The sequence below is a fragment of the Diadema antillarum genome, unplaced genomic scaffold (assembly GCF_040938485.1).
Source record: "Diadema antillarum isolate AM-2024a unplaced genomic scaffold, OU_Dant_1.0 seq00002407_RagTag, whole genome shotgun sequence".
Taxonomy (NCBI): Eukaryota; Metazoa; Echinodermata; class Echinoidea; order Diadematoida; family Diadematidae; genus Diadema; species Diadema antillarum.
The window spans coordinates 43,591-69,809 of NW_027273018.1; the positions used below are offsets into that span (position 1 = coordinate 43,591).

Here is a 26,219-nt window from a genome sequence, read left to right on the forward strand (position 1 = left end):
ATTTCCCCCATATCGTTAATACAGGGTAGAAACATCAACATCTGTAAACTATTCAACTAAACAGAACAAAGACGAAAATGACAATTTTTCGTCACTTTTCGTTTGTTTGAACATTCTAGTTCAGGTTTGAGGACTGAGATCAACGTCTATAGAACACCAGCGCGTTCGTGTGTACGTGCATGAACTCTCCCTGCGCTTGACCCGTGAGGAGATTTCCAGGTCAGCGCCGGGCCGATTTTATAGGCATGCGTACCGTACGCACAAACAGTTTGTTGTAGCTGTGTGTTTTCATCGCGGCGGCGACTGTCGGTATCAAAGGGTTCGGCGAGAAATATCAGCAAAGTCATTCGAAAAAATCATGCGATGTTCATAATATACGGCTGTGTGTATTCAACCACTTGATTTTTGCTAAACTTTATTTGAATTCTAGCCGTTTTTATCTCCAAATTGAAGATACCATGTCCAGCTTTCAGTCGCCGAACAAGCGGGTGAGGGCGGATGCGACACCCGAGGGTAGCCCGAGTACGTCTAGTAGTAGTGCGCAGTTGGCTGGAGGGGGCAGCGACGTGTTTGCCAGCCCGGGGGCAGCAGGGAGTTCGTCCGCCTACGACCGCGCCAACCAGCATGCCTTGCTTCAACGCCGGTTCACGATGTCGGGGGAAGAAATGGTGGATTCTGTCAGTAGATTGGCAGAAAGAGGTGAAGGCTTTGGAATGGTTGGAGAGGGCAAATGTATCGCCGTGTTCACAAGCGGTGGTGATTCACAAGGTGAGTGGAGCTAGAAGTCTACGTGTAGGCAAAGTGGGGTGGACCCCCATCATCATCACATCATTATCCATCAATCATCATATCATTATCATCATCAGTATACAGAAGTAGTCTAGCAGTAGGTAGTCCTGTGAAGACTTTCAGTCGTTACGTTCCTTCATATCGTGTAGAACATGATCTCATTCACAGTAATACACACTGCATTTATAATACAGTGACATTCCTACTTTACTGTAAAATTTAATAGTGATCGTATACGGTACATAAACATGATTTTAAAAAGGCATGTGAATTATAGTTTCATACCATTACTTTAAAGCATCAACTAGTATTCAGTAACACAAAGGAGTATTTAGACTGCTTTTCATTAAAAGCAAAAGATGAATTTTTGTGGAATTCTCTTTAGATTCTTTTTTGTTGTCTATCTGTGACATCACCAAGACACAAGAGTGTTGAAGCCCCCTGGACACTCCAGTGATGGGATGGAGTGGGGGCACCAAAATTTGTAACTTTTGAGTATGGACTGTCCAGTTTTCCTTAAACTTCACCAAGTGATGTGTTCTAGATTTATACTCTTAGTAGTTTATACCAGTACTGACTGTATTGCCACATTCACTCAATCGATTAACATACACTTTGTACCGGTGTTGGATTTCATTTCAGGGGTGGGAAGTATAGAAGAGTTGATTCATCTTCCATCTTGGTCGTATAGAATATACAGTGTACAAGAATGTAATGAATTGTGTTTGTGGTTGCGTATTATTATTTTATCAGGTATGAATGCGGCAGTGCGAGCAGTGGTTCGAATGGGTATCTATGTTGGCTTCAAAGTGTACGCCATACATGAGGTGAGACACTAAACTTACTTCAACTTGGGTATACATGTAGGCTGATACATGTGTACATTTATGCCTGCAATATGATACAATGTCACTGCAACATACTATGAATTTCGAGGTGTGTTGAAGGATTGCATTGTATCTAGTTTACAGCACTAACAAACAGACTCTACATTCTGTAACAAGGAATTGCTTAATTGCTCAGGAACAGACCTACATATGTGCTTGTTGGGGATGTTACATTCTCAAGTCATCTACCTACAATTAGCTGATACTTTGCAGTTCATCTGGTCACACACAAATTACAAAACTGTGTACATATATACTGGAATTGATACTGGATTGTCAATGGATTTTATTGAAAAAAGCTGTTGGGATATTCCTAAAAAGACAAAAGACAGACACAAATCAAGTTTGTTTGTTGTTTTTTTTTGACATAGAAATCTGATAATATTGGTAGCAAGATTACATCATTATCCATTTGTGACTGATTGCAGTAAGGAAGACGAGCGTTATTAGATGTTGATTGGGAATGACCACATTCTGTGGATGTAGTTCAGCCCTGGACATGAACAATGTTGTTGTTAGAACTCTGGCTCTTAGATGTTTCAAACTGGCCAAATTTTATTCATTAGATTTTAGTAAATGCAAATTCTTTTTGATTGAGAATGACCAAAATATAAAAACAACTGCAGAAATCTTGCTACATATATATATATTGTTGGGACCGCCGAGTTGGTACCCAAGACAGTTAGAGTTAAACTCTAAGGGACGTACACAAGAAGAAACCAGGCAACCAGTCATTTCGATGGTTCATGTCTCAAAAGTAGTCTTTTCTTCGAGCTCGCAAGATTACATAACTATGACAAGCCAGTGCTCATTCCAAGACTCCTCTTTTACTCCAGTCAGCGTCCCAAGATATACTCCTCAACACTCACTCTTAATTTCTTACAACAAAGCATCATTCATCACCTTCTTGTATACAATGACTGTATTCTACAGTGACCATTACCAATGACCATTTGTGGTCTGGTCTGGGGACAGGGAGTCTACTTGGCGGTGATAAACTCTAGGGGGCTCGTCCGTGGTAAGGGGAAAGGAAGAACCACAGATACAAACAATGTTCTCAGTTAATGTGTCCGCCCATAAGACTTGCCCTACCAACTTTCAAGTGGAGTCCCAATTTGCCTAACTCTGGGACCGTAACAATATATATATATATATATATATATATATATATATATATATATATATTATATATATTGTATATATATATGAAAGCTACATCCCGTTCAGCCATAGATACAGATTGTGAGACAAATATTATGTTACAGACTTGTGTTGCTGGTACCACATTTTTATTTGTTTTTTTATTCTATATTAAAAAGACCTACATGTAATATATAATCGTACATTTAGACAGAAATCCCATTCAATCAATACACCAGCATTTACCGTTTTTCTGTTTTCTGTAAAGCAGATATTATCCTTTAGTACCATTGTCATTGTCTTGTACTCCCAGATATTTTCTGTGCAGGATTCAGATATGCCAGTGATTCCAATTCATATCATATCAAGATGCAGATATTAGACTCATTACCGGGCATGCATTCTGTGATGTCTCAAAAGTGTGAAAGATAGCACAGTATGTGGGTCTTCATTACAGAACATAATATATTGCACTGCACATATTGAAGCTACCAGCAAATGTTCATTATTGCAATGTCATCATTATGTTGTCTCCTTCTCCATGTTTGACCTAGGTGACATGTATTGATAGTTTTCGCATGACACCTAAAATTTGGGTCTAGGGCAATTACCCCCCATGTGGGCAATTGCCCCAGACCTTCCCTTGGCCCTAATCCTAATCCTGAACCTAATTCTACGTAACCCTAACCCAAACTCCTAACCCTAATAGTGTCAAAGACCTAGACTATGAATGACCTCGATGGGTGTGGTTGGTTATAAGGAGTATCAATACTTCATGCTGTGCACTGTGCCTAAAAGTATTAGGAATGGATCTTACGTTCAAACCTTTATATGCGTTCACATATAATTGTTCTCTTAATGCCAGACCATCGCAGGTTTATGTACAGTGTAGTTGTGAGGTTTTAAGCATTTTGTAGTGTGTGTGTGTGTGTGTGTGTGTGTGTGTGTGATCACATGTTTGATTCTCACAAGAAAATTAGGCTTTGAACAATACAAGAAGTTGTATTCAGTTGAAAAAAAAAAATGATAATTGTTATCTAAGATTTCATTCTAGTCAGCATGCCTCATTTTTGTCTGTGTATGTGGCTTGTGATTTAGTGTATTGATTTTTTTTTTACTGTTTGCTTGAAGTTTCCACTTGTTTACATTGACTTGTAGCCTGCCTGAATTTATATCCACTCACAAGTAACTTGGCTTGATGGAAAACACTCGGCCTGATTGATGTCACCACCAATCATGTAAATTGCCATCACAAATGACCACCAGTTGAACTGATGATTGAACTTGATTGTACTGATTGAAGCTGGCCAAGACTGATGTCCACTTGTAACTTGCCCTGACCTGTGTTCACCACACATACCTTGCCCTTATTGCTATTCACTTCTCTCTTACACTTCCTGTATAACTTCATGGTAACCCAAGTAGTTTCCTATTTCCTTCCTTTGTTACGTGCACAACGTGATCAAATTTTCTGGATTCTCGAAATGTCACCGACCTTTATCCCATTGGACAAACAAGAGTACATGTATTGTGATGTCATCAAAATTTTTCACTTGTATTTTCCCGATGTCTGCTAACTATGAATCTGAAACACATTCTCTGAGGTAGTTATGATTTTACAGGATTTGGAAATGCTGCGCTACTTGTAGGAGAAAGTGTAGCATGACAACAACAAAAAAGGGGGGAGTATGAGAGAGAGAGAGAGTATATTTTAATCATTAAGCCCTAATTCCACAAGCTATCATAATTTCTACTCTGTACTTTGTTTAAGTTTGAATTGCTTCATATCGTATTCTACCACATTTTATTTCATATCTGCTGCTGCCAAGATTACAATCCATGTAAATTGTGTCATATTGGTGTTCACCAAAATCAACCAGGTTACTAATAATTTTCTTTATTCTGTGGTCTTTTCGTCAATTTGTGTTCCTCACTGTGACAGGGTTACCAGGGAATGTGTGATGGAGGTGACCACATCAGGGAGCTGTCTTGGTCTGATGTCTCCAACATCATTCAGTTGGTAAATACACAAATGAATGAAATCTAGTGCAGTTTTTCTAATATTTCCAACTGTATTAAGACCTACACAGGCTTCCCCCATCTGTCTGACATTCATTGTATCTATGTAGAGCTCCAGTCATGTGAATCCAAACTTGAATATATTGATGTAATTTTAACACTGCATAAAAGCAGTAATGGACAGGAAATACCATAGATTCTAACCTTTGCATTATGTATGTGCATTAATGACAATACATTTGTATTCGTCACAACTGGAGAATCCTAAGAAATTACAATGACATACATTGTAACACCATACGTATATTGTATAGCGAGTCTAATTATTTTGCGAATCGGGACTTCCCAACAATTTTACGAGTGGTTAAATTCGCGATTGTGGAGTAGAGTACCAGTACTAAATGAAGAAACTCATACGTGCATGTCACATTCATGGGATGAGAGTCAATATTTTCACGTTTCTACATTCGTGAATAGCACCCAACTAGCGAAATTCAGAAAAATAAAAACCTCGCGAAATATTCGACCTGTACAGTATACCAAAATAACATTACACATGAGCTAATGCCAGCCTATAGCAGATTCAGATTATGCATTTAACAATTAAACACAATTGCACATTTGCTGTTGATGTAATTCTAAGTCATAACAAAGTTGTGTTTCACAGGTACAATCAGTGGTACATGTGCACACTGTACATTCGTTAACATTGAAGGCATTTGAAGAAGTATAGATTTAATTTGATTGATACAATGCTAGTAAGAGTATTCCTGTTATAGAATAGATACTAGAAATTCTCAACTATTCATAGTGAAAAGAACCCTGTAAGATATCATCGATGAGCAGTGATTTGTCTTAACAACCATAGTCATGCCATGATATCAAAATCACTAAATCTACTTTGTATAGATCACACTTATTCATCCGTGAAATGAATGTCTTTCTGATGTGATTGTAAATAAAACTTCAGGGAAAAATACTGATTGTTGATATACATGTATAATGATTTTCAAAAACATTTTTAGGGTGGAACTGTCATTGGCAGCGCTCGCTGTAAGGACTTCCGTGAACGAGAAGGTCGCAAGAATGCTGCCCTCAACCTGGTCAAGAAGGGCATCAACAACCTGGTGGTGATTGGTGGTGATGGCAGCCTGACAGGCGCTAACATCTTCAGGCAGGAGTGGGGAGAGTTCATCACTGAGCTGCAGAAAGAGGGTGCTATGTCTGTCTTTGGAAAATATGTTTGCATTGTGTGATCTCTGGTTTTATCTTTGTTTTATTAAAGGGATAGTACAGTATTGGTGGAGATGAGAATTGGGCTTTAAACTTTTTGCGAGATACCAAAAAAAAACACTTATGATATACTCCAAAGCATACCATTTTAAGAGGAATTCAAAGTTTATTTGATAAAAATTGGGTTTGGAATGACTGAAGCATCCAAAAACAAAGTAAAACAAAGCGATTGTAATCAAGTGTGGGTCCCACACTTTATCAGAATCGCTCTTTTTTGGATTTCTCAACCATTTAAAAACCAATTTTCATCAAATGTTGAATTCCTCATAGAATTGCATGCTCTGTCATATTTCATAAGAGGTTTCTCATTATCTCACCAAAAAATGTTAGAAACCTGAAATTAGGTCTCAACCAAAACTATTCGATCCCTTTAATCATATCTTCTTTAATTTTGTCCCTGTTGATGAGTTTCCTGAACCAATTAGGCCTCAAGATGAAATCAGCTGGTTCCACTTTTTCCCAGACCAATGATTTCTATTTGTCATCAATGCGGAGCTTTCAGGTTTGATTGATCTCTGAAAATTTTGTTCTTCTTGCTTTTTAGCATAGGTATTCACACACACACACACACACACACACACACACACATTCATAACTGCACATTCTAATGTAACTTGAGATGGGATCACTCTAGTTCCTGGTGTGTAGGAAAGTGTAATGCCCAGTATGATATCTCGGACTAGACATATGATTCTTGGGGAATGATACTTCATGAAATGTTGGTTGAAGATGTTTATGGGATTACAAGAACTTTATTTACAATGAAATTTGAATGTATATTCTCCATTCTCTATAAAATCAATCAGCCAGGGAATATAAACAGGGCAGACAGATACCACATACTGGTACTAATTGTAAATTGTATGCATTGTACACTCCTCTCTAACACTTTCATCAGCACATGACGCATCCCTCTTGTTGGTAGTTCTAAGCAGAATGTCATGCTGCAAAGAGATGCTGATTTTAAAGATAAAATAAAAAATGATCGTGTGTCTACAATGTAGTATGATGCAAAAGTGTGAAAGATTAGCACACCCAGTCTCATGTCTGTGGTGTCTTTCCTATTGAATTTGCAGAAAAGATCACAGCAGCTGAAGCTAAGACCTGTGAGTACCTCAACATTGTTGGGATGGTGAGTTCACATCAACAAACATGCTGTCCTTCTGTAGCTGTACAGATCAACAACATTTGATATGTGTGTATCAAGTGTATGTATCACAGGTGTACATCATGTGTTCATGATACGCTGTATGTTGTAGGGATTGGTTTAAAGAGTGCTATGAACTATAAGACTTTTTCTTAAAGAATGACCCTACTGTGAATATTACAGTCATATACACTGTAGATCCCATTAGAGGGAAATTCAACAATGGTACAAGATATTAGTCTTATGTTATTCCTATTCTATGAATGTCCTTAAAACATACATGGAAAATTAGTTTCCTTCCAATTTCGTAAACTGAATACCTTGCACATACAGGTATTGATTTTTAGTGTACAGCTGTACAGGCTCTAACATCATACACTGTATTTTTTCCTACAGATCATCAAGGTTCATTTTTGTATGTAGGTCTTTCTATCTGAAGTAGTTTTGTGACAATCATTTATCCCATTCAGTTGATATATTCAATTCAGGGTACTTTTCAGTGATATCTCTGAAGAAGTAAGCTAAAGGTGTCAACAATTTTAAAATGTAGCAAGAGGTTCATAGACCTTCAGCACCATATCCACTGCATACTGTTATTTGCTAGAAATAAATATTTCATTACCATTGCTTTCTTGTGAATTTTCTGTAACCTCACAATGTGCTCTGAAGAAAAATCATAAATGAAGTCGAAGTATGCTGAACACATTACTCACTAATGATCTCTCCATGTTTATACTACTAATCGTGTCATCTTTGCTTTCGATAACAGGTTGGGTCCATAGACAATGACTTCTGTGGTACCGACATGACCATCGGTACCGACACAGCACTGCACCGCATCTTGGAGGCTGTGGATGCCATCAGCACCACAGCATCTAGGTGAGTCCGGGCTTGGCATTCTGGGAAGCCAAACTTTTCTTATTACAGCCTCTTAGACTTTAGACCTTAAACAGATGACAGGACAACAACCGAAGAACAAAATTTCTTGCTGCGGGTAGGTTACCCTAGCAACCTTCTCGTCCATGCACCGAGGGTGTGATGTTACTATCCATGCATTGATCGGCGTGGGATGTGTCATTCTGGCCATTGAGAGTATCATTGAATGTTACCACAAGAGCCTCTTTAACAAAAGGGTTGTTACGGTAATGTTGGGGTGATGTGGGGGTAATCACCCTCGCTGGGTAGGATGGAATTGGTAAAAGTTACCATGATAACATCCAAGCAACATTTTGCATAGTAAAGAAAGATTGTGCTGATGTTGTCACATTAACTCTTGTTTAAAAGGCTTCAGTCCACTGCATCCAAGATGAACTAATTCCTCATAGATAGAACACATGGCACTTCCACTTCTTATAAGTAAGGGGTTGAGGTGTAAGAGTTTATAGACTAGAATTTCCTCTACCTTTTTTCAGTCAATGTATGTTCTTCACGATTGTAAATGCAGTTGAAGTAAAGTTATTGTCTTTAGCACGTTTCCCCATTTGCTGCTTTATTCTTTCTGTAAACAACATCTGTAAATGATTTTTAAAATGCTACAAATTCAAGTTCAACTTATCAAAAGGATTGACAATCAAAGAGTGAGAGTGTTCTTTGATTTTTTTATTTTTTTTTAAAGGGGGTAAAAAATATCCTTTGAAAGCGAAGTTTTTGTCTGGTGTTCAATCCCTTAGTCAACCAACTTGCTGCTAGATTGTTTTGAGTCATGACTACCCAAAATGTACCATCACTGATATGCTCTACATGATAAAATTTCTGTGTGCAAAGGAAGAATTCTCATCAATGTGAGAGACACTTTGAATTAAGGCAAAGAAAAACTGAAGGAATTAAGTTTCAGGAAACTGCAGTCATAAGTATGGTAACAGTATCAGGCACCCATTTTTACACTTTGGTCTAAAGAGATATAACACAAAATAGGCAGGATTTTACCTGTGGACTGTGCATTTATAAGCTAGGGGCTTAAGTGCTTCTCCACAGTGCTCCATATATTACACATACTTTCAAAAGGTTATATCATGTGAGTGATGCAGCTCAGGTATTTTGTGATTTCTTAATTTGTGTACATTGTTTCAGTCAGGCATTCTTGCTGTGAGCCCTCCTTCGAAGAATCATATGTTTACTATTTGTTTTTTGTTTTTTGTTTTTTGGTTTTTTCTACCATAGCCACCAGCGTTGCTTTGTGATGGAGGTCATGGGTCGTCACTGTGGTTACCTGGCCCTGGTTGCCGGCCTGGCGTCAGCAGCCGACTGGATCTGCATCCCAGAGATACCACCTGGTGAGGACTGGGAGGAGAGGATGTGCAACAAACTTGCTCAGGTAAACCAGGACTCTGCAACTTGTAGAAACTTGTACCAGACCCCTGCAAGTTTGTCTTCTATAAGTCTCTTTTTGTGGCAGACCACAAGATTTAGGGTCTGGAAGTTGTTGATTCATTTCCCTGTAGAAGGAGTGGAATGAATCATTTCCTGAATATTCATATTGTTCGTAAGGAATGAAATACTTCTTTGCATTATTTGAGTATTGCTACAGTGCAGTATATAAAGGAGAATATCGACTGAACCTTTGTCATTCCTGCCGTTCTTTAAAGTACAAAATTCATATAAAACTGAATGATAAGATCTTTCATGATGACAGCATGTGATATGATCAGTTTCTCCATACATTGTCTATAATAGCCAGTGGCAGGTTTTTGTTAGTTTCACATTCTAAACCATTTAGATTTGTAGATGACATGGCAGTCAATGTGTGTGCTGATTTTTTTGTCACGATCTTGCTCATCAACAGCCAAGATCTGAAAGGGGGAACCTCCCAGCCCACTCCCCCCCCCCCCCCCCCCCAGCTCCATCATCTACCTAATTTACCTGGCCTGTTTAGGATAAAAGTCTGCCAAGGATTTGAACCCCTATTCATAGCTATATTACCTCCAACAGAGCCCATAGAAATAGGCTCAGAAAGGTGTAAACTCCTTACCACTGATGCTTTGTAAGGCACAGTAATCTCATGCTCACTGCACATACAAATATATTTCATTCATTTCTTTGCAGACGAGGAAGTTTCGCAAGCGGCTGAACATCATCATAGTGGCGGAGGGTGCTATGAATCAGGATGGCTCACCAATCACAGCCAACCATGTCAAAGATGTAAAGTTTGCCACACATTCTTTCCTTGTCCTTATCTGGTTATAGTCAGGCAGTCTTTTCTTTCTGTACATGTCATGCATTCTTCTGCCTGAAATTAAATTCATGCTGTGATGTCACATGAAGTAGGTCCAATTTCCTCTTGTTAGATTCCCATTGTATTTGTCTGGTTACATTTATGTGTCATTCTTCATATCTGTTAGGTGTGACAAGAATGCAAGCATGAGAAAAATATTTTACTGTAGCTCTAGAAATGTGCATTTTATTTGAGAGCAGTAATTATGTTTCATTTCTGAAGTCTATGATGCATAGAGGCTTGTGACATATATGTACCTTTGCTGTCAGGTTCATTTACACTTCAATTATTCTATATTACAAAGAAGAGTTATAGGGAAAAATATATGCAATAGAAAACAGTTGCTCTTTTTGATTTATTTATTTTTGATTTCTTTCTTTCTTTCTTTCTTTTTTTTTTTTTGGGGGGGGGGGGGGACAGCACTGGTTGTAAAATTGACAATAACTGGCAAAGTAGTGTGAACATTAGATATTCCAAATAAGTTTTGTATGAAAGCATTGTTGCATGTGTTCATTTTCTTATACACACACAGCTCATCGTCAAACAGCTGGGTTTTGACACAAGAGTGACCGTCCTTGGACATGTCCAGAGAGGTGGAAATCCATCAGCTTTTGACAGGATCTTGGTGAGTTTCACTGGACTATGATCCTCATTGATAAGATGAAAGGATTGATTTATACATTGCTTTATTATACAAAAATGGATTTTGAATTTTATGTCTGTCTTCCGTAAAATGCTGACTTTCAAACGTATGTGTGCTGTTGCTGTTGTACAACAAAAGTTAATTATGATGATGGCATTTCATGCGACATTCACAGGAGAAGGGAGTTTTCCCACGGCTTGTGGAATTCAAATGTCATATTGTGTGATCCTATTCGTAACTGAATACTTGTATTCCATTTGGTCCACCCCACCCCAGGGCTGTCGCATGGGAGCTGAAGCTGTGTTATCCCTGGTGGATACTAAGCCTGACATGCCAGCCTACGTCGTCTCCCTGGATGGTAACAAGGCTATCAGGGTACCTCTCATGGAATGTGTTAGGAAGGTGAGGGAGAGTGTAGACTAACAGACAGACTGATTGACAGACTGACAGATTGACAGACAGACTGACTGATAGGCAGACTGACAGAGAAAGAAAAGGGGAGAGAGAAAGAGAGAGAGAGGGGGGAGGGGGAGGGGGGGACAAAGAAGCTTCATAATTTCATCATCATTATTTTCATTTTTACAGAAGTGGACATATTACTTCATTGTGAATGGCCCATTAGACAGGGGTATTATTAATATAATTGCTTTCCTGTTGTTATTTTCAAACAGCTTTTCTGTCACAGTTGTGTAATGTTTTTCTCATGAAATTTGATATATTACTATTGTTTGAATGACCCTTTTGGTAAGTAGGATGCAGACCATAATAGTGTTTTATCTTATTGTCTTTGCAATACAGCATTCATTATAACTTTTAATCTTTTTTTTTTTCTTTTAGAAACCTGGCTTAAAAACTGAATGACCCCATTTTCAAGTGTAATGATGAGTTTGTATTAAATATTGCAAAACAACTTTAATCAAAACCATGTGATGATATAGTTTATTTGATTATGTACAAGACCTTATTTTTGCTCGTAATAAGATTTATCCCATTGGCTATAATGGGCCCGGATGATTGTAATAATCTTCCATGATCCTTTTATGCTATTTCCTACACACACAGACCCAGGAGGTTGGAAAGGCACTAAAGGCCAAAGAATTCACCAAGGCTTGTGAGCTGAGAGGAAAGTATGTAGTTTGTATCTTTCTCAATAGACCCACATAGCCTAGACACAGCAGATGCTGTTAAAGAGCATAATGATATCAGGGGGTGTTTCATGAAGAATTTAAAAGTTAAGATCAACTTAAGATTATGGTATGCCATTAGTTTTTCTTTTCAGTTTTTATCTATTAATGTTTTCAGAATCCACTTTAAATTGTTGTCAAAGTTTACAAAAAACTTCTTTGTCCCTTTCTTTATTTTGTCAATCAACACATATATGAAAAAGTCTCCAAAATATTAATTGCTATTGTGAAAGTTAGAATATAATTGAAGTCACACACAGCATACCATAATTTTAAGTTGATATTGAAATTGATAATCGACTTTAATTCTTTTGAATATGAAACACCCCCTGGATTCAGCCAGGTGAATGCCAGAGACCTAGGAGCTGAGAGATGGGCTTTAAAGAACTGAAAATATCCAATTCCATTCACAGCACCTGTAAAATAACAGTTCAAATAATAATTTTGATCCTCTGCAACAAACATTGATAGAGTTGTGATTTCAGGTGTGAGCATTACCTTGAGTATTTATTAATTGTTTTTAGTATAAGTGGATGATTTGATAGTGGCATTAAAGTAATGGAATACAGTTCACATATACTAGCCAAACTCATATTTCCACTTGGAAAATTGATCATTGAAACATCTTGCTGTTGACCATGTAATGTTTGTAAACTTTGCATTTAATATTCAATGTTAGAATGCTGTTTAGAGCACATGAACTGTGTAAAGTGAATTCCACAGTCTTGATGTCCATGACATGGATATTATATGAACATTCGTGAAGACTTATATGAGATTTGGGAGTGTTGGAAACAGACAGGTGAAAATATGACAAAGATTTTGTAATGCAAAGACATCGTGACAGTAGAGGCAAGATATCAGAGAGCGCTTGATACATCATAACAGAAATATACATGCATTTGACAAAATATATTTAGGAATGTTCGCTGTGTCTCATGCATTTCGGGACCAAGAGTATATGAAGAGAAATATATATATATATATTTCAATGTGTGATATTTCATTCTCTGTATGTTGCTTTGTAGGAGCTTTGTCAATAACCTGCAGACATACCTGACCTTGTCCCGTGTGAAGCCTCATGAAAATGTGTGCAGTCTGGACGGCAAAACTTGTGCTGTAAGTACAGTTTTTAGGACATCATATCATCTTTTGAGCAGGTGCAAGCCAGTTTATTTTTAGTTGCTTCAGCATATTGATGTTTCTTTTTTTTTTGTGATGCTTTGTTGGTTCTTGAGAATTGTAGTGAAATCACCATCCAGTGAAGTGGGGGTATTAGTAAATTGGTAACTGGAGGTTCAAGTTTGTTTGTGAAATTGCGTTTCCAGTCACTTTGAGACTGTCTGTCATTCATATTGCCGAATATTTACTAAAGAAAGCAAGTCAGTCTTCCTGGACACTATACACGCAATGCGCACATCACTATGGACAAAACATTTTGTCTGCTGAGAATGGATAATGGAAGATCTCTCTGGACGATTTATTGTACTCTTCGCATGTTTATGGAGATAGTTTGGGACGTCATTTTGTAAATTTATGAGCGCGGCACTCGCTCTCTGATTAAACTTGCAGAGTAACTTCAACTTTGCTGTGATGAATGTCGGTGCTCCTGCAGCCGGGATGAATGCTGCCGTGAGGGCGTTTACCAGAACCTCTCTCTTCAATGGTTACCATGTCTACCACATCAACGACGGCTTTGAAGGACTCGTCAATGATAAGGTGGGAATTTTGTTAAAACAAAATATAAATTATGGCAGAGCCGCAAAAAGTGTGTGCAACACAAGTTTGATAACTATGGGGACATATCTATCAAAATGTTATCTGTAAGTAAATGTATAGCACATTTGACATCTATTCATAGTTTAACTAATAGAATCATGAGAGATATAATCTCTTTTAGTAATGCTCTGCAGTCTTTCTTCTTTTCTTTTTCCTTCCTCCGGAGTCATGATACATGTTTCAAAATTGAAATGGGGACATAAAGTGGGACTTTCTAAAAATTCTTCTAAGCGCAACAAGTTGTCAGTTCATAATTTAATTGAGAATCATTGATGTCTTGAGAGTTTGTATAGTCAATATGCTACTGTGATTGTAACCAGTCTATGAGAGGGACTAAACCATTTGTGATTCTAAAACTTATCTGATTTTCCTTCTTCTAACTGGTGTTATATTCAAAATAACCTTTCCATCGTCCAGAGACTCTAACTCCAACCATCTTTAAATTAGTAGATTCTCCTGCCGAGACCCCCTAGCAAAGTGAACACTTCACTTGCACAAATGTGCGCACAATGTTACGAGTGCATAGGGTACATCACAAGCTCATTGTAGGGTCAAAATGTGATTAAAATCATCTTAAATTTTATCATTGTAACATAATTAGACAATGAATTGAAACCCAAGTATGTGGCACCAAAGTGATGGGGGAACAGTGACTGATGTTATGATGATATTTATTTCTGTCTTTACTTTCATCCACTTTTCTGGCAGGATGAGGTAAGGTTTTCATTCCCTGTCTCCCATCCCTTACCCCACCCCCATGCTGTCAGCCATTTTTTCTGTGTGGTTTCTTTATAGTGGCATGGATGTAAATCTAACACAAAAGTATCATCTGACTAATTTTTGTCTTTCCTGGCTGGCCCTGTAACATTCAAAACATATTTGATTAAGTTTCTGTTTTTAAGCTTCCAGTTTAAAGGTATGCCGGTAGTCTGGTTGTACAACTTTTTTTTCTCTTTCTTTTTTTTTTCACCGCTGGATTGTTAAGTAACTTTTTTTCATTTATTTATTTAAATCTATTTTTCAGTTTGGTTCATAAAGCTGCGGTGCATGTGTGCTGGCTGTGTTTGTGTATGTGTGACTGCACACAATATGGAGCATTTGTCTCTCTTAAAATCAAAGGCAAAAAGCATGGCAAGTTTTATGATGGAGAGATTGTTGAATGTACATAACGATATTTCAATTTGTCCAAAATATTCGTCAACCAGGATGAAAATGGCAATGTTGATCATTAATGTTTGTAACATGCATAGTGGCACAAGTCATTCAACAGAGTATGATGGTGTCAAATAAATGGCAAGAGAAAAGAAACACACAGTGTCTGGAGAGAAAAAAAAACAACGACGACCACAAGTAACGAATAATGAATGCATCAACAAACAAAAAAGCAAAAAAAAAAATCATCAAGAAGATTGTGTCCTCATGAAATGTAGATATCGTTCTTGTTTTTTCCTGTGTAATCATTTCAGTGTATCCCACAATTTTCTAATTTATTGTGTCACATACTTGGTACATTTGTGTTATACAGTCAACCTCGCCTAAGTCGAATCTATTGGGACCGGCGAAAACACTTCGACTTACGCGAATTTCGACTTCCGCGGAAGTCGAATTTTTCTTCAACTTGTATTTCCAGATGAATTTTCATAATGCAGCGTCTTATTATGTTTTTAGTGGCCGTGAAATTACAGTAGACGGTGGTATTATGTTGTAATCAGTGTTTTTGTTTTGTTTACGTTTTAAAAAAGAATCCTGGAGCTCAATTGGACTGTGATAATCGAAATGCGTTGCACGTAATTTCTGCAAAAGATCGCGAAACGAACGCGGGAGTTCGGGGCGCCGTTATTTGTTTGGGGATGTTTTTACTTCATTAGAATTTGAATTAGATATATATATATATATATATATATTTTCAATGAACTTTTCCGCACAATGCGTCATGATTTGGTCGTGATTTGTTTTTTAAAATGTCTTTACTGTCTCGACATAGCGCTTGACCTTCGTCAGACGTGCGCGATGTTCGCAAAATCTTCGTGAAACCTCGAACAGACTCCGAAGCTTCTTCGGAGAATGTCTCGCGCATGTTTCGCGATATTCTCCGATAAATTTTTATAATGCAGTGTCTTTTTGTGTCTTTATTGGCAGTTGAAATACAGTAGACGGTAGCAGTACGTATAGTATTTAGTGTTTTTGTTTTGTTTTGAGTTTTAAAAAATCGAGAAACTTAGTTATTGGACTGTAATAATCGAAATGCGTTTCATGTACGTCAAAGGGATCATTCGACATTTTATTTAAGCATCTTCCGCAGCTGAATGTTATTGCTATTTATTTTCGAACGTGAAAGCAAACATCCGGCATTTATCTTATCATCGTACGGAGTTGAATGCTATTGTTATTCATTTCCGAACGTCAAAGCAAACATCAAACGTTAATTTCCGCTGCACCATCGAACGCATCATTTCGAAATTTAAAAGCAAACTTTCGACAGTTATTTTAGCATCGTATGGAGCAGAAGATTACTATTATTCACTTCGAAACGTAAAAGCAATCATCTGACATTTATTTCAGCATCTTCCGGAGCCGAATGTAATTGCTATTTACTTGCGAAAGTAAAAACAAGCATCGGACATCTATTCTATTTAATCATGGTACAAATACGGTGTTGAATATCATTGTTATTCATCTCCGGACGTATAAGTGACCATTCAACATTTACTTTAGCATCTTCCAGAGCTGAATGTTATTGCTATTTATTTTCGAACGTAAAAGCAAACATCCCGCATTTATTTTATCATCGTACGGAGTTGAATACTATTGTTATTCATTTCCGAACGTCAAAGCAAACATCAAGCGTTAATTTTACCATCGAACGCATCTAAATGTTACTGCTCTTCATTTCAAAATTTGAAAGCAAACATCCGACAGTTATTTTAGCATCGTATGGAGCAGAATATTACTGCTATTCATTTCCGAAGTAAAAGCAATCATCTGACATTTATTTCAGCGTCTTCCGGAGCCGAATGTTATTGCTATATTTACTTTCGAAATTAAAAACAAGCATCCGACATTTATTAAATCATGGTACAAACGGAGTTGAATATTATTGTTATTCATCTCCAAACGTCAAAGTGACCATTCGACATTTACTTTAGCATCTTCCTGAGCTGAATGTTGTTATTTACTTTCGAACGTAAAAGCAAACATCCGGCATTAATTTCATCATCGTACGGACTTGAATATTATCATTATTCATTTCCGAACGTCAAAGCAAACATTCGACATTCATTTCAGCATCTTCCGGAGCCGATTGTTATCCTTATTCATTTCCAAACGCAAAATCAAATATCTGACATAAATTTCAGCACCGTACGGAGCTTAAAGGGTGTGTACAGTTCTGGTCGAGGTGAAGATTTAGCTTTTAACATTTTGCGAGATATTCAGAAACCACTCTATGAGATGTCAAGAGCATGCAGTTCTAAGGGGTATCAAAAGTTTATTCGATGAAAATCAGTTTTGAAATGGCTGAGATATCCAAAAACAAGATGAAACAAAGAGATCCTAATAAAGTTGTGGCATGTCGCCTTTTATTATTAGCACTTTTTGGGATATTTCAGCCGTTTGAAAACCAATTTTCATCAAATAAACGTTGAATCCTTCTTAAAATTACATGCTCTTTCATATTTTATAAGAGGCTTTTCATTATCTCACTTAAGAATGTTCAAAACATGAATCCCTACCTCAACCAGTACTGTACAGTCCCTTTAATCTTACCGTTATTCATTTCCAAAAGTATGAGCAAAGATCCGACATTTATTTTAGTATCATACAGAGTCGAATATTACCGTTATTCATTTCCAAAATTAAAAGCAAACATCTAACATTAAATTTAGCATCTTACGGAGCCGATTGTTACCGCTGTTCATTTCCAAAAGTAATGGCAAACATCCAACTTTTTTTCGCGGGCCACCAAACTGTTGAAAACGCATTATTTCTTTTAATAAAAAAAAGTCCCAAAATACACTTTAGATAACTCCCAATGCACGCGGAAATTATGTTTGAAACTTAAGATAATGTGTGGGGGAACCTGGGGGGGGGGGGGGGGGGGAAGATGCTTGTGAGTTGTGGGGTAGCACTCACGGTCTGCACACACATACGCAACGGAGAAATGAAAGGGAAAGAAAGGTAAAAATTCTAAACTCAAGACAGTTATCAATCTCCTTGAAAAAATTCTCCAATGATTAATGAAAAATTTGCGTGGTTGTATTTCCCTTGCGTGTTTTTCGTTTACGTAACTGGCTGTATTTTAGCAAAAGTATTCACGCGACATTTACACATAGGCCTACATCATGGGAACTTGGCATAAACTGCACAAGAATGTGTGTTTTTGTTTTTTGCTTCATTTTCGGAACACATTCGGATAAAAACTTCCGAATGTTTGATTTTGCCATTCGCGTCCTTCGCAAATCGTTCGTCTGCTCCGCAAAGTCTCACTGAGTTCAGATGTTTGCGAGCGTGGCGAATAGGCTCCTATTAGGGAATTTCAAAATTCTTCAACAGTTGCAATCAAATTCGTAAACAATTGCAGTCAAACTCGCACACTGTTTTTATTGTCGGAAGCGGTTTTTGTTGTCCCAAAGACGCTCGCAAACAGAGATTGGTGGCTTGTACCGGATTGTGAGGACCTTTTCTTCTTCCGTTTTCTCCCCAAACCCCGCTGCGCTGCCCGCACATGGCTCGCCTCTACCCTGGTACATGTGATTTATGTTCTTCTCAGCTGGACATCAAGGATACAAGGGATATTAGGGTTAACTTGTATTCGACCCTTGGGAGTATTATATTACAAAAGTAGTGTTTTTTCCTTCGTTTATTTATCGAAGAATGGAAGAATGCTTCACTTCCATGCTTGAATGACGTACGGGGAAAAAAAAAACTTCGACTTGTGCGATGAAAATCACATGTATTTACACAAATTTGGACTCGAAATTATCTTGACTTAGGCGAAATTCGACTTGTAAAACTTCGACTTGTACAAGATTATTTTAAAGAAATAAGTAAAGAGAAAATCGGGACTTTTCTGGAGCTTCGACTTGGCCGAGTTTTCGACTTATGCGAGGTCGACTTAGGCGAGGTTGACTGTATTTATTTCAAAAAACATTTACTATTTACTCCTCCAAAATCATAATTGATATATGCTCTAAATAATATCAAGCATTACATGTATTTGTGTGCTACGCTTATTTGCATTTTATGTGATATCCAAAAGTCTTCTCTTTTTACCTGCCATATGTATACATTACGGTTAAACCATGGTCTTAAATCTTGCCATGCCCACTTGCAATACATTGTCACATTCTGAAAATTGGTATAAAATCATGCTTGAGTTGGAAAATGAAAGAAACAGAAAAGATATTCAGACAATCATCAAGCTAAACACTGTTGCCAAATATATGGATATGTTTGTACTCAGTATTCAATTACATCCATTGATATTATACGTAGTTATATTACAATATTTAGCATTCAGTCTTTAGTATTAACTTCATTCAGACTCTTTCACCAACATATGACACAACACTGGAGGGCATTGGGAATGTTGAAGGTTTGGGGTTTTTATTTGATTCTTTGTGTGTGAGTTTGTGTGTATTTTTTCGTTTCTTCACTTGTCATTCTTGATGACATTGCTAAAATAATAGAGACAAAATATCTCCTACTAAAGATGCACTCAGTTCTGTCAACGTGGAGCACAGTGTGAAAGGTCAAGTCACTGCTACAGGGGGTATTGTGAGTCTGCCAACAGGGTCTAGAGAAGATGACACCACAGCAGATTATTTGTTGTTTTTTTCAGTGGGGGGGGGGGGGGGGGTGAATCCTGAAAGGGGCAGTGCAAAAAGTCAAGAGCCAGTTTTGTCATGAACTCAGGTTGTGGAGGTTTCTCTCAGGTAATCTTTGTATTAAATCCACAATTCCTTTCCCTGCCTTGTAGTTTCGGTGAATCTGCTATTAATGCACAAGTCTAATAAAAAGTTGCAATTCGTCTGGTGCCCGTGCATTGGCCGTTAATGCAATACAATTTGTATTGCGTTAACGGCCAATGCACGGGCACCCGACGATTTACAATTGTTTCTAGGTACTTGAATAGTATTTAAGAAATGTTTTGATTTCACACTGTGCACAAATTCAGAATTTATAACAAAGCACTCTTCTTAAAGCATATGTATTTATATGTATATCTAATTATAGCATGCTTTTCTTCTGTTCCCTCGTATTGTGTTTATAATGTACATTTGTAGTGAAAGAAAAATATGCTTGTGCAGTAGGTAGACAGATACCAGCCACAGGCTTTTGAATAATAAATAGGTCAAATCACATACCCCCAGATTAAATCTGTGCTCAAAGGTAATCACCTTAATGATTTAAAGAGAAATTCCGTCCTTATATTATGATGCTTTGTATGAAAGCTGTGATTTCAGCAAAGTAGTGAAAATTTTGGGATGGGCGAATCAGACACACATAAAGATGTTTATGATGAACCGATAAAGTTTAGAGATTGAGGGAAATTGGCAACTCTTTGTGATGTAGTGCTCCATTTCTGTTGTACACAGAAATTCACTTATTTTCATTTTTGTCAAGTATTTTGGCACAGACAGAACTTATCCACTGGGTTAACATGCACACTGTGCTACTCGTGTTATATACCAAGAACAGGTCTGAGAAAAGTATTGGGGGGGGGGGGGAATCAAAATTGCAGAATTTTTCTGTAAAAGTCTGTCCCTTTTTACCGTAGAAAGGCCTGTTCTGTTCTCTAGATCGTCGCATATTGTGTATGTTCAGATTACTGTAATGCACTGTTGATACATGAATGTGCTTACACTGCAAGTGTCATATCTCTGTATGATTTCAGAGCTATTCAAACCAATGTACAAACCTGGAAATCATGTGGAGGGTGATGCAATATGCCTGTACATTCTTTTCTGCCAAACAACATTTGGATAATTTGGAACAAGTTTTTGCAAACACTGTTCTTTTTCACCATTAAGCTGCACAAATGTCTTTGATTGATGCAACAGATAACCAATTGTTATGGGGGGCTCTTTTTAATTTTAATTTGATTTTGCTTCTTTCTGATGAATAACTCTGGGGTTAATATTAAATTTTGGTATGTCTGCATAAGTTTATATAATTTTGTACAAACTCATCAGAATGGGACATTTAGGGTTGTTTTTTGTTTGTTTGTTTTTTTATCCTGCAACTTTACATAAACTATGGTTAATTTTTGTTTGCTTGTTAGTTTGTCACTGATGCTGTTTGTGTTGAAGCTGCTGCGAAGCTAATAGCTGTATGAATTTGTTTTCTGTATAAAAAAGAAAAGATGAACTTTAGGAAGATGCATGAATATGTGTTGGATATTGTGTTTTGAGTTTAGAACATGAAATTATTTTTTTTTAATTATTGTGCATGTTTCTTCTACTATATTTTGTGGGTTATTTGCGTGAACGTTGGTATTTTTAGGAGGCTGAATGCAGTTTACTTTGATATTTCCAGAAGGTTAATATTTTCGTAACTAAAGGCTGTACAAATGGAATAAAGAGTCCGTCAAAAACAAGATCCATTATAAGATGATGTTTGAATGATTAAGTATGAATTTTGAAATCTTGTATGAGGAGCAATTTCACCTGATCTTATGTTAATTGTGATGTCACTGTAGTTGCTAGGGAGTTGAATAGGGGACTATTAGTTGCTTTAAAAAAAAAAAAAAAAGCTGCAAACTTGAAATATGACAAACATGATTTCAAGTGCATAACGCTTTGATTTCCCCGGCTTAGTAATCTTTTGTTGGATAGTTCTTTTATTGCTGGCATTCTCTATCTCAAATTTTTGGCTTCCTTTATTAACACATGTTTTGAGTGATGACTGCATGGTTTCAATTAATAAATTGTGTGAAAAGCTATGCTAATTATTTAGCTAGCTATTTATGCTAACTAAAATGCAAATATAGACTTTATCACCAGAGTGTGTTTATAAGCAAATTAACAGCCATGTGACAATTTATGTGATTACTCATGTTTTAGCTTTGTATTGTCAGAAAACTTCTGCTTTAAATTTCTTGATTTCATATGAGTTAGATCAAATATTTACTGTAATAGATTAAAAGTAAATCTTAGGTAATGGTTTAACTGCTTCACATATCAGATCACATTCTGTTTTCTTTCTTGCACTCCAAATAACCTCTAATCAAGTATTTGCAAAGTATGTGTTATCTAAAATCTCATGCCCATATTTAACCATATTTTTTCCTTCTGTGCAGGTGAAGCTGGCAGGTTGGATGGATGTGAGTGACTGGGTGAGACAGGGTGGATCTCTGCTTGGTACCAACAGGTAACACTGAAGACATGCTACCCCTTCACATAAACACCAGAAGACATGCTACCCCTTCACACCGCTAATCCTATCAAGTATATTTCTACTCCATACAGAAGTTTACTTCAAAGGAATAGATCAAAAAATTATGGTTATGAAAGTGTAAACATAGTATGGAATTGCACTGGCATAATATTGGGCCAAGGGGATGGGGGCAGAGTCTCAACTTGAACCGGGTAAACTTGGAGCATGGTTTAGTCTTCAGGAGTAATGAAACATGATGTTTCAGTCCATTTCAAGTTATGAAATGTTGATATGCATGTAGATTTAAATTGAAGTATTTTTTTTTTAACCCATTGAGGACGAATCCCGAGTATACTCGGGCAGGTGTCTATGGAAATGCGTGTTGTAGCAAAATCAGTCCGTCCTCAATGGGGTAACTTACGCCACATTGGGCAAACTTTGACAAAAAATGGACAGACTTGCAAAATGAGCTTCTGGCTCCAAACAAGGATTGTGTGTTGTCAAAAGAGCAACATTATGTTTAAGTGGAGTAGAGAATGCAGTTGGTAGACAAATATTACAGCAAGCACTCTGTGGCTGTGACTGTCGCTCTCTCTTGAACAATCTTTTCAAAAGTTTTGGCAGGTAGTGCCAGAGTTGAACAGTACGGTGTATATATGCAGGACTGTACACAAGTATGAGGCACAGGGGGCAGTTGCCTTTCAGAGGTCTTCATAGGTTGCCTTTTTTATTCAACAAATGATGTACTTGTAACATTTGAACAAATGATTTATGACTGTCGTTACTTGCTCCCACTTTCTCATAGGACGACTCCCAAGAAGAATATGGCAGCAGTGGCAGAGAAGATTAAGAAATACAAAATCCATGCTCTGCTTTTGATTGGAGGTTTCGAGGTTTGTTGTGTTTTTATACTGTCTGTAGAATTATTCTGGACCAGTGATCTAAGTTTGTAAGAGATGTTGATGGTGAAAGAGCAGTCATATTTAATTTTTCGTGCTACTACTGTAATACTGTCGCTATTAGTATTATTTTCAGTTTATTTTTGATTGAACTGTGCAGGAATAACTTCTAGGGGCTGAAGATACAAAGTAGTCAAATGTAAATTTCAATTATAAATATTCTTACTCCTCATTATGGTCACCATCATCGTCATCAGTGATGTTGATTTGTAGCATTGGAACATTTATAGATTGCTATCATGCTTACGATTTGTGAAAATATTTTTTGTAAAAAGTATTTGTTTAAATAAATTAAGATCGATGAGTAAAACCATCATAAATTTAACAAAGGTTGATTCCTAGTCCAACCACCAGTTGTCCTGAGCGGTGTTAACCAATTTCTCACCCTCTCCCCTCTGCAGGCATATGTGAGTGTGATTGAGATGTCCAAGGCAAGGAAAGAGTTTCCAGAGCTCTGTATCCCAATGGTTGTAATTCCTGCCACGGTCAGTAACAACGTCCCGGGAACAGAGTTCACTCTGGGAGCAGATACTGCCCTCAATGCCATCACTGAGGTAGGTTTGAGGTCTAGCATGTCAAAGTGACCACTTTTTTTTTAAAGGTTTGGTCAAACTAGGGGAAAATAATGGCCTGTTTTATGAGAAAACAGGTGCAATTATTGTAAGTAAGGAATAATTGGACGTACTGTGGCTATGATATAAATGCTTGCATCTGATAGGTTGTTCCTGCTCCCATGGCAACTGCAATAATTTTTGGGTGGCAGTGACTGCAAGCTCTCTACTAGGCCTCAGTGCTCCAGTAGGAACTATGTCACAGTTTATGACAGTGTTTGCAGCCAGATAGCAATTACTTGGCCATAAAAATACAAAATCTCTATATCTTGTTTATTTTAGATTGAAATCATAACATTTATTAAATTTCAAACTGACATTTTCTCACTTCAATCAAAGCAATCAATTTAACTGCAGCTGCACTACAAACAAATGAAAACGAAGTATTTCTTCCAACTTAAAAGGAAAAACTGTGTACCTAGTCATGATAAAACACCTACAAGATGCAGAAATTGATGTGCTGAAGGTGATGTAGCATGCATAATTAAGTGCTAAACAGGCATAAAGTGTAAATGTGTAGGAGAGTCGTACAATGAGTAACTTTTACATTTACCATGCATTTCTGCCTTTGCTATGCAGACACTACCAACAGTTTGTTATTCAATGGTGTGTTTTTCCTGCAATCATTCAGATCTGTGATCGCATCAAGCAGTCTGCCAGTGGGTCGAAGCGCAGAGTTTTCATTGTAGAGACCATGGGTGGATACTGCGGTTACCTAGCAACCATGAGTGCGCTGGCTGGAGGAGCCGATGCAGCTTACATCTTTGAGGAACCATTCACCATCAGAGATCTAGAGGTTTGAGTTTTTGTTTGGACTACATATTGAAAATTGAGTTAGTCACCATTGCTTTCAAATGTTCCAGCCCTGTTGGACATGATGTTCATTTTGATACTTTGATTGTATGTTGATCTTTTAAATGAGATGTTTCATTCCCCTGCAAAGCTTCTATTCAAAATCATAACATGTCAATATAAATGTTTACTGTCACTTTCACAGGCATATATATCCAGGGCTTAGGTATTTGATGTAAGCCATGTAGGCTTGAGTGTGGATACAACTGTGTATTGTCTATACCACAGGGTCATGATGTTTGTCTAATGCCAAATTTCATGAGAATTTGAATAGTTACCTTTTGTGATTTTTGTTTTCTTTTAGCTTGATGTCACTCACCTGGCAGCTAAGATACAGGACAATGTGCAACGAGGACTGATTCTGAGGTGACTAATATTTCTGTAACTTTAAGAGTGTGTCTATTGGACACATTTGGGGTAACCATGGGAATGAATGACAGTTGATCTAGCGTGGATGAAGTTACGTGCAATATGTGGAGTGGACTATTCTGTCGAGTGAACATATTAGCTATTCTATTAGTTGTAGGTTACAGTTTAGGTGCTAAATGATGATCCTTCATTGTGATGAGCTTTACAGTAGATGTGTTTGGTGTTGAAATATGACTGATAAAAAGAAACAAACAAACCAACCAGTAATTGTGCCAACTGTGAATCCTGGTAATTGTGTTACTGTAACTAGCCTATGTTTCTCAGTGAGCTTTTCTGTTAAATGGAACACATCTCTTTTTTACTACAAAATACAGGCTGTGTTTTTGGCACACATGCAAGTCTTACATGTTGATGGATTTGACTAGAAAATTTATTGGAAGTAGCATTTACAATTTTTTCTGAAATAGATTTGAAATTTAGGTACAATAAAACAATATTAAGTACAACTAGAAAAGCACTCTGAGAGCGCAGACCTCCGCCTAGTGGCTACTTTCCACCGATGATCTTGCTCTTTCATAGAGATCAGTGATTTCCATCTATACTATGCATGCTGAAAAATCGGCCGATTTCCCTATATAGAAGCCTTTCTTGCGTCATAAACTCTTGGCTGCGCGGCACACCTCGCCCTGGCAGAAACTAGAGCAGGCATTTTAGTGCGTGTATGAAAACCTCAAAATGGCACAGCTTGAACTCCCAAGTTCATTGAATTTCTACCTGCCAAAATATCAAAAATTGATCGTAAAATCCATAAACATTTCCAGATCACTACCAAAATTTAATCATTTGTTACTAGTGTCATTCTCAACCATTCCTGCAAGTTTCATCAAAATCCGTTCACAACTCATTGAGTTATTTTGCACACGGACAAACAAACAAACGAACACTGATGAAAACATAACT

At 37.3% G+C, this 26,219-nt stretch overlaps 1 protein-coding gene across 1 annotated transcript in view; it reads left to right on the forward strand.

Annotated features, from left to right (window-relative positions):
* Positions 1-625: 625 nt before the first annotated feature.
* Positions 626-26,219, forward strand: part of LOC139714746 (ATP-dependent 6-phosphofructokinase, muscle type-like) — a 28,789-nt gene continuing 3,195 nt past the window's right edge. Inside the window, exons 1-18 of the mRNA XM_071626415.1 lie at positions 626-768; positions 1,543-1,616; positions 4,759-4,836; positions 5,861-6,050; positions 7,205-7,260; positions 8,045-8,154; positions 9,436-9,589; positions 10,318-10,413; positions 11,019-11,111; positions 11,406-11,531; positions 12,192-12,256; positions 13,342-13,432; positions 13,886-14,032; positions 22,392-22,462; positions 23,274-23,361; positions 23,829-23,981; positions 24,670-24,834; positions 25,195-25,256. Coding sequence (XP_071482516.1) covers positions 651-768; positions 1,543-1,616; positions 4,759-4,836; positions 5,861-6,050; positions 7,205-7,260; positions 8,045-8,154; positions 9,436-9,589; positions 10,318-10,413; positions 11,019-11,111; positions 11,406-11,531; positions 12,192-12,256; positions 13,342-13,432; positions 13,886-14,032; positions 22,392-22,462; positions 23,274-23,361; positions 23,829-23,981; positions 24,670-24,834; positions 25,195-25,256 — 1,937 coding nt within the window. The 5' untranslated portion in view covers positions 626-650. The remainder of the gene's footprint in view (positions 769-1,542; positions 1,617-4,758; positions 4,837-5,860; positions 6,051-7,204; positions 7,261-8,044; positions 8,155-9,435; positions 9,590-10,317; positions 10,414-11,018; positions 11,112-11,405; positions 11,532-12,191; positions 12,257-13,341; positions 13,433-13,885; positions 14,033-22,391; positions 22,463-23,273; positions 23,362-23,828; positions 23,982-24,669; positions 24,835-25,194; positions 25,257-26,219) is intronic.